Source organism: Vidua macroura, chromosome 36 (genome assembly GCF_024509145.1).
Source record: "Vidua macroura isolate BioBank_ID:100142 chromosome 36, ASM2450914v1, whole genome shotgun sequence".
NCBI classification, from domain to species: domain Eukaryota; kingdom Metazoa; phylum Chordata; class Aves; order Passeriformes; family Viduidae; genus Vidua; species Vidua macroura.
In genome coordinates, this window is record NC_071606.1 from 704,932 (window position 1) to 719,489 (window position 14,558).

Sequence of the window (14,558 nt, forward strand, 5' to 3'; positions counted from 1 at the left end):
AGGGAACTTCCTGGTGATATCCCTGCTGTACCTGGACCCCAGGGAGGCAGCAGACTGCCCTGTGGAATGGATCCAGTCGATCTACAGGGCCCTCAGCTCCCCTTAGAAGGGAGTCACCTACTAGCACTACCCTTCTTTTCCTCTTAATGCTTGAGGCTGTGACCTGTGTGACAGAGCAAGTGCAGCTGGGAGACTCTCCAGGCAGAATTTTTTCTGTAGTGTCATCTGGCAGAGCCTCTGGAGCCAAGCCTCATACCTATTCTGTCAGGGCACCTGGGTAGGTGGTGGGGGTCAGGACGGAATTTTATGACCTCCCCAGCAGAGACCCATTTCCATTCCCCACTGTCTCCTAGGTCTCCTCCTTCTGCCTGATGCCAAGAAGGGCAGGGCTCCTCTGGCTCCTGCTGAGCTTCTCTCAGGGTTGGACGGCTGTAACTCCACCAGTTTATTTCTGTGTCGCTCTCCCTAATGCTCCTCAGCCTTTCCACTTCTTCCTTAAGCTCTGCCACCGGGCAGAGCAGATCATTCAGCTGCCCACACCACACGCAGGTGTCTTTTGCACTTCCTCTGGTATTAACACCAGGCTCAGACCCTCCCTGCAGCCAGGGCCCTGGACAGCTGCGTCCTTCCTGGGGGGTTCTGTTTGACTTAGTGCACTCCTGCTGGCAGCAGCAGCAGCAGCAATGGCTTTTCATCATTTGTAAACCATAGCTGGGGAAAATAAAAAAAAGCAGAAAGAAGAAAGAAGAAATCCCTGTCCCTGCCCCTTTCCCTGCCCCTGTCTGTCGCAGCCGCCCGCCCATCGATGGCTGGGCGCTCCCCGCCCTCCCCCATCGCACTCCCTGCCGCCGCCTGCAGACTTTTCCCCCCCGGCCCAGTCTCTCCTCAGCCAGTTCGCACAGCGGCAGCGGCGGGAGGGCCGGCAGCGGGCCGACACCCAGGCAGCCGGGGCCTTCGGCCGGCAGGGCGAGAGCCCGCTGCAGAGGCAGGGCGGGCACGCTTAGCGCCCTCCCTTTCCCAAGGAGCTTGCTCCTCGGCTCTCGCCGAGCCTTCTGCTTTGCCGGCCTTCCTTCCTTGCTGCTCAGGGCCGGCCCCGGCCGAGCCTGCGGCGGGACGGCAGCGGGGGGAGCGGCTGAAGGGAGGGAGCCACATTCCACACTCCATTTCCCAGCTGTTGGTGCCCTTGGTGCCTCCGAGTTCTGCTTGCCCAGCCCCAGGGACGCTCTCCTGCCCCTGCACGCTCAGCCAGGCTGAGATGGTCACTGATGGTTTCTCTGTCAGCCTCTCCCAGCCCAGCCCAGCTCCCTGCAAGCTCTGCCAGCTGCCCTGAGCTCTGTGCAGCACCAAGGGCCTCTCCCCAGCACAGCCCAGCCGGCTCTGGCCCCACAGCTCTGCTCAGGCCAGGCTGCTCTGGCCACTGGCCCCACGGCCTCAGCCCCTGGCAAGGGCACAGCAGCAGCTGCAGCTCAGCCAGGACTCAGCCCCAGCCATGGGGGAAGGGGCTTGCCCAAGGCACAAGGAGGCTCCCTGGCTGCCCTGCTCCCCTCTGGCTCAGGTGCTGAGAGCTCTGCAGCCCCTGCTGCCATCCCATCTGCCCAGGCCAGCACAAGAGGCCCGGCCTTGGGGCCCTCCAGAGCTGCTCCTACTCCAGGCCCAGGGCCCATCCCAGAGCTGGGGCACCTCCTAGTGCAGTCTGAACAGATATGAAAATCAAGAGCCTTCATGGCTGACAATCAAAAACACTTTGTCCCTACCCCCACCCACCATTTCCCTCAGCCATGTCCTGGCACTCAGAGCAGCTGAGGAATGGAGTCACATCCAGGGGTGTCCCCAGAGCTCAGGACTGGGGCCTGGTCATTTAAATCTCTTTATTGCTGATCTGGACAAGGGCATAGAGGGCAGCCTCAGTCAGTTCCCAGGTGTTTTTAAGGGAATCAACACTTAAAAGGAAAGAGGTCCAGGAAGGATGAAGACATTTCAAGAAAGCAATCTGATGGGGGAAGGAGCAGCCTGTCCCAGCGTGCCAAAAGATGAGCTAGTGAGGAAAATTACTGTCCAGGCTGCCCATGCAGCTTTTTTGGGAACACAGGGGAAAAAAGGACCAGCAACTCAGGAAGTGTTTATGGACTTTGTTTAAGGCTATAAGGAAAGAAAATTAGAGAGGTGAAACCTCAATTAAAACTAAACCTAGTGGCTTCTGTAAAAAAAAATATTTTTATAAAAAATATTTTATAACTTTTTTTAATTAAAAAGTTAGCAAAACCAGGGAGAAGGAGAATCTCTATTCTTTATTGGATGCAGTGGAGAATATAACTAAAGATAAAGGGGTCACAAGCTCAGTTCCTACAGAGAGAACTAAAGATCAAGTAACTAAAGAGAAGGAAAAGGCTGAGCTACTTGACACCTTGTTTGTCTCAGTTTTCAACAAGAAGACAGGTTGTCCTCAGGACAAGTGTTCTCCTGAGCTGGTAAATGGGGACAGGGAGCAGAACAGCCCCTGTAATCCAGGAGGGAGCAGTTGGGACCTGCTGAGCCACTCAGATGCTCACAGGTGTATGGGATTGGATGGGATCCATGCTAGGGGGATGAGGGAGCTGGTGGATGAGCTCCCCAAGCTGCTGTCCATCATTTATCATCAGTCCTGGCTCAGCAGGGAGGTCCCAGGTAACTGGAGGTGCCAATGTGAGCCCATCCCCAAGAAGGGCTGGAAGGAGGAGCTGGGGAGCTCCAGGCCTGTCAGCCTGACCTCGGTGCCCGGCAAGGTTATGGAAGAGATCACCTTGAGTGCCATCACAGGGCACCTGCAGGATGGCCGAGGGATCAGAGCCTGCCAGCGTGGATTTGAAGATCTACACTGATGATCTGGATGAGGAGACTGAGTCCACCATCATCAAATTTGCAGATGACACCAAAGTGGATGCGAGTGTGGATCTGCTGGAGGGTAGGAGGGCTCTGCACAGGGACCTGGACAGGCTGGATCCAGGGGCCAAATCCAACAAGGTGAGGCTGAACAAGTCCAAGTGCCGGGTCCTGCACTTTGGCCACAACAACTCCTGCAGCACTACAGGCTGGGGACAAAGGGGCTGGACAGCTGCCAGGCAGAAAGGGACCTGGGGGACTGATGGACAGCAGGCTGGGCATGAGCCAGCAGTGTGCCCAGGTGGCCAAGAAGGCCAATGGCTCCTGGGCTGGATCAGGAATGCTGTGGCCAGCAGGAGCAGGGCAGTGATTCTTGCCCTGCACTCAGCACTGGTTGGGCAGCACCTTGAGTGATGTGTCCAGTTCTGGGCCCCCCAAATTAGGAAGGACATGGAGGGGCTGGAGAGTGTCCAGAGAAGGGCAGCAGGGCTGCTGAGGGGTCTGGAACACAAGTCCTGTGAGGAGAAGCTTGGCCGCCACAAGCCAGTTATCCCTGTGGTAACTTTTCTGACACCTCCTGCTTAAAACCCAAAAAGCCAGAAGGATCGTGAGGCCCCGCTTTCACGGTCTGTATTCGTACTGAAAATCAAGATCAAGCGAGCTTTTGCCCTTCTGCTCCGCGGGAGGTTTCCGTCCTCCCTGAGCTCGCCTTAGGACACCTGCGTTACGCTTTGACAGGTGTACCGCCCCAGTCAAACTCCACACCTGCCGCTGTCCCCGGAGCGGGTCGCGGCCGGTGCGCGCCGGCCGCTTGGCGCCAGAAGTGAGAGCCCCCCTCGGGTGCTCGCTCCCCCGCCTCCCCGGATACGTGAAAAAACGATCAGAGTAGTGGTATTTCACCGACGGCCGGGACGCCGGCGGGCGGGTCGCCCCACCGCGCTGAGCGTGCGCCCGGCCTCCCACTTATTCTACACCTCTCATGTCTCTCCACAGCGCCAGACTAGAGTCAAGCTCAACAGGGTCTTCTTTCCCCGCTGATTCCGCCAAGCTCGTTCCCTTGGCTGTGGTTTCACTGGATAGTAGGTGATAGAAATGGGCCAGGAGACCAGCTCCTTTTAAAGGCCCTTATTGAGTGATCAGCTCTGGGTGGGAGTCTGAGGGGTCGCACACACCGCTGCTGCTCCCTTTGGCGACGCAGAGGAGGAGGTGATCAGTTTTGCTTTGCAGCAGAACTGGGACTCCAGTCCTCGTGGGCGTGCCTAGGAAGACGCCTCCCGGCTCATTGACTAGGGTCCTCATCTCAGTCTGATTACCTTTAGATGGTGGTGATCTCCAAAACCTGGTTGATGGTACAGGGGGACTCTTCCCCACTGAGTCTTGTCACTTAATTTTCTAAATCTCCATGTCGGCTCATTGTTTCCAGGGCCTCTTGTGGAGTCTTCTTCTGCCTAGCTTCATTTGCATATTACCGGAGCTATTTCCGGCCGCCATTTTGGGAGCAGTGGAGGCAATACCCGAGAGACTCAATAAGGGTACCAAGAAAGGGATTCAACAGTGGAGGAAGTAACAAGGGGTACAACTGGAGTATTAACACAAGGGGGTACAACAATTCAGCAGTGGGGGAAGTAACGGGGGGGGGTATTACAACAAGGGTACAACTGGAGTGAATATGGTGTACAATAAAGGTGTCTAACAATTATCAGCTTATTTCAACTATCTTAACTTTACCGAATTTATTCATGACAGTAGGTAGGGACACTGGGAATCTCGTTCATCTATTCATGTGCGTCACTAATTAGATGACGAGGTATTTGGCTGTTTTTCAAACACATATATAGAATATATGTTCCTTTTCCAGGTTAAGTAAAGGTGGCCCGTCCACCGTGGACAAGTCCGGTGAAGTGGTCCAATTTGGTTGTAAATTGACACGTTATGAAATAATAGGTTCTGTCCCTACTCACTATCAGCTACCTAACAGGCTTGTGGCTGCCCTACGTCCCTAGCTGTGGTCTAATTTATTAAAAAAAATATAAGACAGTACAAAAAAAAGAGCACTATATAACAATACAAAATTAACATAATAAAAACCAACAAACGGCAGAAAAAGGAAACAACAGTACACCTACTCTGGGTTATGCAGTTTTCTGGCCCTACTGGGGAACATATGTACAATGTCCACAGATGACAGGAGCGCTCTTGTGGAAAAAGTCTCTGCAATTGTCACTTGCCTCGATTTAGAGAGGCCAAGAGTATTCAAAAGTTCAAAGTTCCCTTGGTGGCATTTCCCCCGCGCTCCTAGGGGAAAGCCCATAAAGACAACTCCCAGCTGATGGGAACAAACTTTCTGACTGACTGCAGAGGCCAGGACAAAGCTGAGTGGTTTCCCTGCCATGCCCCAGCCCTTCCTGGCCTCAGGGGCTGATGGCATTTGTGCTCCCTCAGGTTCATGTCCCCACACCAACAGCATGGCTGTGCTCCCACCAGCTCTGTGCAATGCAAACAGGGGCTCCTGAGCCAGTGCTGCTGTGTCTGTGCCTGCAAGGATGTGGCACCTCTGTGAGCTGGGGAAGAGGCCAGGGCTGCAGAGGGGGGATAATGTTGGCAGCTCCATGAGGACGCTCTGGGACACTGCCATGGGCTGTCCAGCACAGTGGGGAAGGACCAGCCCCTGCTCTGCTGTTCCTTCCCCTCTCCCCCAGGGCCCTGGCTGAGCACCAGCCGTGCTGTTTGCCCCCAGCCTGCCCACGGCCAGCCTGGGGCTGCTGACGGGGGTTTTTCTCTGTTGAGCATTGGCCTGGCCATGTTCTTGAGAGAGCCTGGGCAAAGGAGCCTGGAGTCCCCAGACCCTGGCCTGAGGCGTCAGCGCTGCCCCAGCAGTGCCCATGGCCTGTCTCTGCTGCAGCCCTGGCACTGCCACCCCCAGGACTGTGCCCGGCCCCGAGAGCACTCAGGCCCTGCAGCAACACCAGGGCCACCAGGGCAGCCGGGCAGTGGCACAGGAGCAGCACTGGCACCACCAAGTGCTGCTGCTGCTGGGCACAGCTGCTGTGCCAGCACTGATCTGCCCCCAGCTCTGCACACAGACATTGCTGCTGCAGCTCTAGAGAAGGCAACAAAAGGGGCATCTCTGCAAAAAACTTTGCTGGGAGATCCTTGAGTTCCTTTAAAGCCACCGAGAGTGCAGCCCCTCATTGACACAGTCTGTGGCTACAGGGATGGTGAAGAGAAACAAAATGAGAAATGCCACAAGGAATGGCTTTCCTTTGTGGACTAGATGAAAAAAAAATAAAACAAAGGAAAAAAAAACCAAGACATAACCAACAAGAAGCATCAAAGATTACTTTTATTCCAAGTGATTTAGAGTTTATTACAATTGATTTGCCAGCACTTTAATGATCCTGAAATCATCCAGTCATCAGTGTCCACACTGCAGCCTTGAGCTGCTGGTTCCTCAGGCTGTAGATGAGGGGGTTCAGGGCCGGAGGCACCACCAAATACAGAACTGACAGTGCCAGTTCCATGGATGGGGAGGAGATGGAGAGGGGCTTCAGGCAGACAAATGTGCCAGTGGTGACAAACAAGGAGAGCATGGCCAGGGGACGGAGGCAGGTGGAAAAGGCTTTGTGCTGTCCCTGCTCAGAGGGGATCCTCAGCACGGCGCTGAGGATCTGCACATAGGAGAAAACAATGAACACAAATCATATGAGTCCTAAACGGGCACTAACTGCAATGAACCCAAGTTCCCTGAGATAGGATGTGGAGCACGTGAGCTTGAGGATCTGAGGGATTTCACAGAAGAAGTGGCCTAGGGCATTGTCCTGACACAGGGGCAGGGAAAATGTATTGGCTGGGTGCAGCAGTGAAAAGAGAAAGCCACTGGCCCAGGCAACTGCTGCACATGATGGTAGGAAGGGAGAACTCTGCTGAAATGAAAAAGACAAAAAAAAAATAGTTGGACTGCACATCCTGTATAGGAGCTGGTCCTGGTGTCCCAGAGGGAATTGTGCATGGCTTTGGGGACAGTGGTGCAGATGGAGCCCAGGTGGCTGAGGGCCAGGTTGAGCAGGAAGAAGAACATGGGCGTGTGCAGTTGGTGGCCGCAGGCTCCGGCGCTGATGATGAGGCCGTTGCCCAGGAGGGCAGCCAGGGAGATGGCCAGGGAGAGGCAGAAGTGCAGGCGCTGCAGCTGCCGCGTGTCTGCCAGTGCCAGCAGGAGGAAGTGGCTGATGGAGCTGCTGTTGGACATTGGCTGTGGCTGGGCATTGGGTTCTGCCCTGTGGAAAAAGACAGTGATGAGTTAGAGGAGATAGCTGTAACCAAAATGAAAGCCATTTTTCCACCTCATGACTCAGCAGGAGTTTCTCCAATAAAGAAACAAAGCTTTTGCTGAAGCTCCCACTCTGCCCATGACAGGAACTCCTGTGCCAGTCTGGGACATCCCGGCTCTTTGGCAGCCTGGGGACTCCTGGGATGTCACCGTGGAGCCCCCGTGAGTGCCTGTGACAGATCGGTGCCTTTGCAGCCCAAGGTCCCCTGGGATGTCACCATGGAATGGCTGTGACTGCCTCTGACCACACGGCTCTTTACCATCTCCAGAAGGCCCTGGGAGGTCTCCATGGAGCCCCTGTCTCTGCCTGTGACATTCCAGCTCTTGAACAGCCTGGAGACTCTTGGGAAGTCCCCATGGAACCCCTCTGAGGGCCTGTGGCAACTCGGTTCCTTCCTAGGCAAACATCACCAGCCCCCCTGTTGCTATGGTCAGTTTCCATGGCAACCTTCACCAGCCCCCTGTTCCTATGGTGGGGTGGTTTTGCATGGGAGGCGCTTATGGAAGAAATGCAAAGAGAAGCTGCTAGCAGTTTCCTCCATGTCTGACACAAAAAGCAATCAGTAATTAGCTTTGAGAATTGACAATCTGTTAAAGCGCTGAGAAAGCTGATAAGCCTCTGTGAACATGCATGTAAAAAAGGAAAAATCCTGGGAGATCCCTCTTTCTTTTCCAGCCGGATGGCCTGGCAAAAGAGTCAGAAAATTCAGATATTGAGATGAGAACAAGATTTGAAATACCAAACCTTAATTACTGAGGATCTCGAAAGCAATAATACAGCCAAGTTGAAAGCAATCCCCCCTTCTGATTAAACAATGCCCTTTACTTACAGATAGATCCAAAGGTCAAATGGAATGTTCTGTCTCACCCCCCAATGTATGGTTCATCCCTCACCTGTAACCCTCCCCTGAAGTATCAGGTATCTCTAACCCCATTGGCCCAAGTCCTGTCCCAGCCCACCTTGAAGCCCCCTGATAAGGTGTGGCCGAGGGACCGGACGCTCTCTTGGACCTTCCTCTTGGGACGCTCACCCTCTCTCTCTCTCTCTCCCCGCTCTCCCTGGGCCTGCCACGAGTTGCAGCTAGCAACTCCAAGCAGGGCCCTTCACCCCTTCGAATAAACCAAATGTTCTAAAGACCTGGCTTCAGAGATCCTTCATCACCACCCATCCAAACCGTCCTGGAGCCCAGCTGTCCCCGCAGTCCCCAAATCTGGGGGGCCAATCTGCCCACACTGGGAGCCTCCATGAATGTCCAGCTCGTTCTCCTGGGGCTGTCAGCACGGGGTCCATTGCCATCCGGTTCCATCCCCCTGACTGGCACTGATCTCCAAGGAAGCCTGGACCAAAGTTCAGCCAAAGCCTCAGCCAAAGTTCCCCAGTTAGGACACTGCGAAGTCTTGCACAATTCCTTTTCAAGATGATGTCAGCACATCCATGACATCATAGCACTTGTCCATCTAGTCAAGAATCCCCCACGGGGACACTCTGCTCTCTCATCCATGGAGCACAAAGCAGCAACATTCCAGAGGAAAATCTCTGCCCATGGGCACTGCAGCTCCTTGGGCAAGTTCCAGATCAAACAGTCAAGGCAGTGGCCTGAAATGTTTTCCCAGCTGGGTCACCAGAGATCCCGGATGCATCCACAGTGTCCCTGTGGAAAGAGAGAAGCAGGAGCCTTTCACTAATTTCACTTATGTCAAACAGGAATCGCAGCCATGGACATCTCTTGGGAACCACTTCTCCACTTCTTTTTTCCTTCTTGGAACCTATGACAAATATCTGGATACACCTGGGAAAAAAAACCTAGGGACACTGGGATTCTCTGTGATTCAGGCAAGGCTCCCACAGGCTTCAGCACCCAAACCTTTGACCCCCACTGTGGTTCTCCTGAAAAATATGAGTGTCAATTCCCAAACAGGGACACAGGAAGGTTTTATGGCCGGGCAAAAGTTAGAGGAGTGGCATGTGGTGAACAGTTGAAAAAGCAGAAGTTTCCAAGTCCTTGAACTTCAGAGGCTACAGGGAGAAAGCTTGAAGTTTTTATGGTCCATTAATCTCTGTCTTCTCTCTGTTCATTTGGCACATTCCAAGTCCAGAGCAGATTATGGGAAGGAGACCTGCAGGAAGAGTTGAAGGCTCATTGCCAGGGAGAGGAAGAAAAGGGGAAGGAGGGAAAAGAATTCCAATTGCTTTTTTAGCACTAGAACAACAAAAAGCTCTTCACCCATTGTCAACATCGCAAGGGTGAGGCACGTTCCTCGTTTCTTACGCTAAAGTGCAGTAATATGGAAATTGTGCCTGGATTAGAATACGACCACAGGCCAATAACTGACCCACTTTGGTTCCCAAATCAGAAATCATGAAACTTCTCCCCAGATGTGTTTCCCTTGCAATAAAGAAGGCAGTTTGATAACTTTTGTCCCAAGTTTCTTCTGAGTTCATGACTTCAGACGAACTGGAACCATCCCGGCAGCACAAAAGCAGCCACAATGAGCAGGATCAACCACCCAGGTCATCCTTCAATGCACTCGATCCACACCTTCCACAGCCCAGCAGCAATTCCTGCCTCTGCCCCCCGCGCTGGGTCAGCCTGAAGGGATCGCTCTGTTGTGCGGGGCCGGCTCCTGCAGCGCTCGGAGCCGCTCTGTGTCCCACAGCTCCACAGCTGCGGGGCCTGTGCCACCTCTATTCCATGGCTGTAGTTCCTGTTCCACCACTGTTCCACCTTTTCCATGCTCACTCCACTGCTGCTCAAAAGCTGTGTTGTGCTGTTTCAGCACACTTGCTCTGCTCCTCCACCACTGCTCCACTGCTGCTCCAACACTGCTCATCCACCACTGTTCCACTGCTCCTTCTCTGCTCCTCCCCTGCTCCCTTGTTGTTCCACGGCTGCTGCTTCTGATCTAGTGCTGCTGCCACATCTGTGGTGTCACAGAGAGGGGAAGGTTGGGGTTGCCACTGCTCTGGTGTCACAGAGCCAGGGACAATGGGACTGCCACTGCTCGGGTGTCACAGACAGGGAAACACTGGGGTTGCCACGGCTGTGGTGTAGCAGACAGGGGAACTCAGCAGCTGCCAGGGCTGTGGTGTCACAGAGAGGGGAATGTTGTGGCTGCCTCACAGTGGTATCACACACATGGGAATGCTGGGGCTGCCACTGCTCTGTTGTCATACAGAGGAGAACGTTGGGGCTGCCAGTGCTGTGATGTCATGGTTTGACACTGGCGCAATGCCAGCGACCCCATGAAAATACACCTTCCCAAATAAATGCTGTGAGATGTTATCAGGAACAGAGCAGAGCAGGCCCAAGCTTAATAACAAAGGGAAAAAAAAACTTTATTTAACTACTACTACAGAAGATACACACACTAAATCCAGCAAGGAGCCCCTCTAAAACACCCTTCCTCCTCCCAATTTCCAACACAACCACCATGAAACGTCACCCGGGATTCCTGTTCAAATTACCACCCTTCAGATAATCAATACTCAGTCTATCAAGGGAGAGAGGAGCCTCTCCTGTGCCATAGACCCCCCAGGAAACACAGTTGCCACCTCCTGTGTTTCCACATCACACACGGCAACCACCCAGAGTAAATCTGCCAGTGTGACACTCTCCTTTCCATGTCACAGGGCTCTCACCATCACGCATGGACAGACTGCTCATAGGGCTCCTGTAAGGATGCTTTGCCACAGACCCAAAGATACAACAGTTCAGCTTCTCATCTTGGGACTACAGTCCCCCCATTTTCCCCTGGGGCCAAGGGTCCAGGAACAGAAATCATCTTCTTCCTGAAGACAGAGGGCATCACCATTCCCTCCTCAGCTTTCCTCTGTTCTTGCCATTCCTTCGCTGGTGGTTGCTGAAGCAGGTCTCCTTGGGTCACCACTGCATCCCCCTAAAATGCAGTCTCTATTGCAGGAGAATTTGGTTCAGTCTAGAGCTAACAAGAAAAGTCCAGCCAAAACCTACTTCATCATCTCCTCCCACCTAAATATTTCTCCTTCTAACATCTCAGGTCTCGGATTGTATCTCTTCCACTACAAATCGAGGAGGAGTAATATTTTACAAAGCCCTCATTTCCCGGAAAGGATTAAAAATTCAGACTCCCTGGACGGCTGAAATCCCTGCCCCGCATTCTCGACTCCCACGATGGGCATCATCCCCCCCCTTTCTGCATCTCCTCTGCCGGCAAATCTCCAGGTGCTGTCAGGCTCTCTGTCTCTTTCCCTCTGAGGGGGAGGACAAAGGCATCTCTGCTTCTCTCCACCCTTCCCTCTGTAGGAGCTGGCTCGGTTCCAGACCTTCAGCCCCCTCGGCCGACCTGGACAAGGCCATGGCTGGGCAGGGGAGAGTCTGCACTGCACTCTCTGATGACTGGAAACAAAGAGAGAGTTCCCCTGGGAGTTCTTGCTTTTAACCCCCTGTTAAAACCCCCTGAGAACCCTCTGTTCTCAGAGGCGTGTCCATATGTTCAGTGGTCACTCCAGGTGCCAATATCCAAACATGATCACTGAATGGTTTGACCCAACTTCCCGAAAAAAAAATTCACTTCCATGTCAAACCACGACAGTAGAATCTACTTGGAAATGTTCTGCATTTCAATGCCTTGCTGGGAGCAGTCCTGAACAATGCAGCATCCTCAGCACACAAGGAGAACACTTCCAAGCCTTACCAGCTGTCTCCTTGCAGCCAGATCTTGTCCCCCAGTGCTGTGAGAAGCACCCAGGGCTGGCTGAGAGCTGTCCCTGGCAGGCAGCAGAGGCCCTGGCCCAGCACAGCGCCCTGGGCTGCAGGACCCTGCTCTGCAGGACAGCCCTGGGCACCCCTGGCCTCAGAGAATGTACTCACAGAGTCTGTGGGCATTGGGATGTTCCAGCCTTAGGAGAACACTGCAGGAGCTGCAGCTGCATTGTCCTGCAGCCAGAGGTTCCTGTGTCAAGGGCTGGCAGTGATTGTGCCCCAGGCACTTCTCAGCACCTTCCCAGCCCTGACTGATTGAAGCTCTCTGTGCCTCTGGGCTGTGCCTGGGCTGGCTGCAGGCAGTGGCCCAGCCCTGCTGGGCTGTGCACAGGAGCTGCCAAGCCACACAAAGCTTTGGGCTGCTCCAGGCTGCTCCTGGGGGACGTCTTGCACCACAGCCCTGCCCTGGGAGAGAAATTCCTTTCTCCTGCTGTCCAGTCTGGGCCTCTCCAGCTGCCCTTGGTGCCATTATTTCCTTCTCATGCTTATCTCCTCTAGGAAGAAAAGCTCCACCATCTCTGAAACCACCCTTCAGCCCCTCCCAGGCTACTCCTGTTCTCTCCTCAGTCTCCATGCCACTGAGCCCAGAGCCCGCAGCCTCTGCCTGCTGGTTGTGTGATGAGGCCTCCAAACCCCATCTTGGGAGATTTTTGGGTCCTCTCCAAGGTCTGTGAAAATGGAAAAATAGTGGTCCAAGGTATTTTCTCCCAAATCTTGCAGTGGCAGAACAAGGGTCAATATCTCTAAATTACATGATGTAGCTGGGCGTGTGTAATCAATTCCCATCTCTTAGAAGTGATACAGTTATCTTCTGTTAATTGACCAGTTTTCTTTATCTCTTCCACAACCAATCTTTCCTGCAGGAAATATCTTCTCTTAATGGGCCATTGAATGTCCCTGCAGGACTGAGAAAAATGACATCATCCCATTGTGAGATGCTCCGCCCAGGGGGAGGGGCCAAGCATTCCTGCCTGTTTATAATCTCGGACTTTGAACACCATCGGCATCCTTTTCCCACTGCATTATCAGTGGAGCAGCTTTTCTTCTCCACGGAATTCCCAGAGGAAGATTCCCAACAACACCACCACTGGACCTTCAGAGGAAAACTTCACCCTTCTACAGGATCATTGCTTCAACACAACAACACCTGTCATACTGCAGGAGGACTGCAGCCCCCATTTCATGGGACTGCTGCCAACATCCTGACCCACAGGGTGTCAGGTCATATTCTGACTCAGTCAGTGTTTTTTTTTTTTTTGTTTCTCCAAAAGCATTTGTATTTTTAGATTTTTTCTAGGAAAGATCTGTTATTCCTATTCCCCTATCCTTGCCTAAGAGACCCTTAATTTGAAAACAATAATAATTTGGCAGGAGGGAGGGGGTTAATATTTTCCATTTCAAGGGAGACTCCTGCCTTCCTTAGCAGACAGCTGTCTTTTCAAATCGAGACAATGCCCCAGGACACCCAGGCAGGTGAGGAGGAAGTCACTGCCCCTTTCCCCCCCTCTCCTGCTCCATCTCCCAGCCCAGCATTGCCCCCGGCTGCAGGACAACCCCGCTGCCAGCGCCGACCGCCCGGGGATGCACTGGGGGCATCTCCTTCCCCTTCCCTCTGGCATGGAGGCAAATCCCACCCCGTCCTTGTTCTTCCTCCCCCAGACAAGGAGCTGAAGATGGAGACCAGGGAGGACAAATCCCCGCAGCAGAGCCTCATGGAAGAGGCCGTTTCGAGTGGTTCCACAGTGCTGGAATCCAATGGGGAGGAAAAGCCCCAGAGATCCCGCAGGAAGAGGGGCTCCAAACGCAGCCCAGAGTGCTCTGAAGAGAAAAGACACAGTCTGTGCCAGGAAGGTGGACAGAGCTTCAGCCAGATGTCAGAACTGGTGGTGAATGAGCAGCTTTGTGATGGGGAGAAGCCCTACAAGTGCTTGGAGTGTGGGAAGAGCTTCAGCCGGAGCTCCAACCTGATCCGCCACCAGATGATCCACACTGGGGAATGGCCCTACAAGTGTGGGGAATGTGGGAAGGGCTTCAGCTGCAGCTCTGAGCTGATCCGCCACCAGATGATCCACACTGGGGAATGGCCCTACAAGTGTGGGGAATGTGGGAAGGGCTTCAGGTGCAGCTCTGAGCTCATCACCCACCAACGCACCCACACCGGGGAGAGGCCCTACGAGTGTCCTGAGTGTCAGAAGGGGTTTCGGATCAGCTCCCATCTGATCCTGCACCAGCGGATTCACACAGATGAGAGGCCCTTCCGCTGCCCCGACTGTGGGAAGGGCTTCAAGCAAAACTCACACCTTGTCACCCACCAACGCATCCACACCAGGGAGAGGCCCTACGAATGCTCTGAGTGTCAGAAGAGGTTTCACACCAGCTCCCATCTCCTTCTGCATGAGCGGATTCACACAGATGAGAGGCCCTTCCGCTGCCCCGACTGCAGGAAGGACTTCAAGCAAAACTCCCACCTCATCAGCCACTGCCGCATTCACACCAGGGAGAAGCCCTATGAGTGTCCCCAGTGTGGGAAGAACTTCTCCAGGAACTCTCACTTGACTGAACACCAACGGAGACACCGGTAAGGGAAGGCCTGCAAATGCCCTGACTGCAGGAAGAGCTTTGTGCAGTGC

The 14,558-nt window shown here is 53.8% G+C and overlaps 1 protein-coding gene across 1 annotated transcript in view; it reads left to right on the plus strand.

Moving 5' to 3' along the window:
• LOC128821200 (zinc finger protein 208-like) overlaps window positions 1–14,558 on the plus strand; it is a 1,118,338-nt gene that overhangs the window by 682,093 nt on the left and 421,687 nt on the right. The window contains exon 10 of the mRNA XM_054002161.1: window positions 13,832–14,421. Coding sequence (XP_053858136.1) covers window positions 13,832–14,421 — 590 coding nt within the window. The remainder of the gene's footprint in view (window positions 1–13,831; window positions 14,422–14,558) is intronic.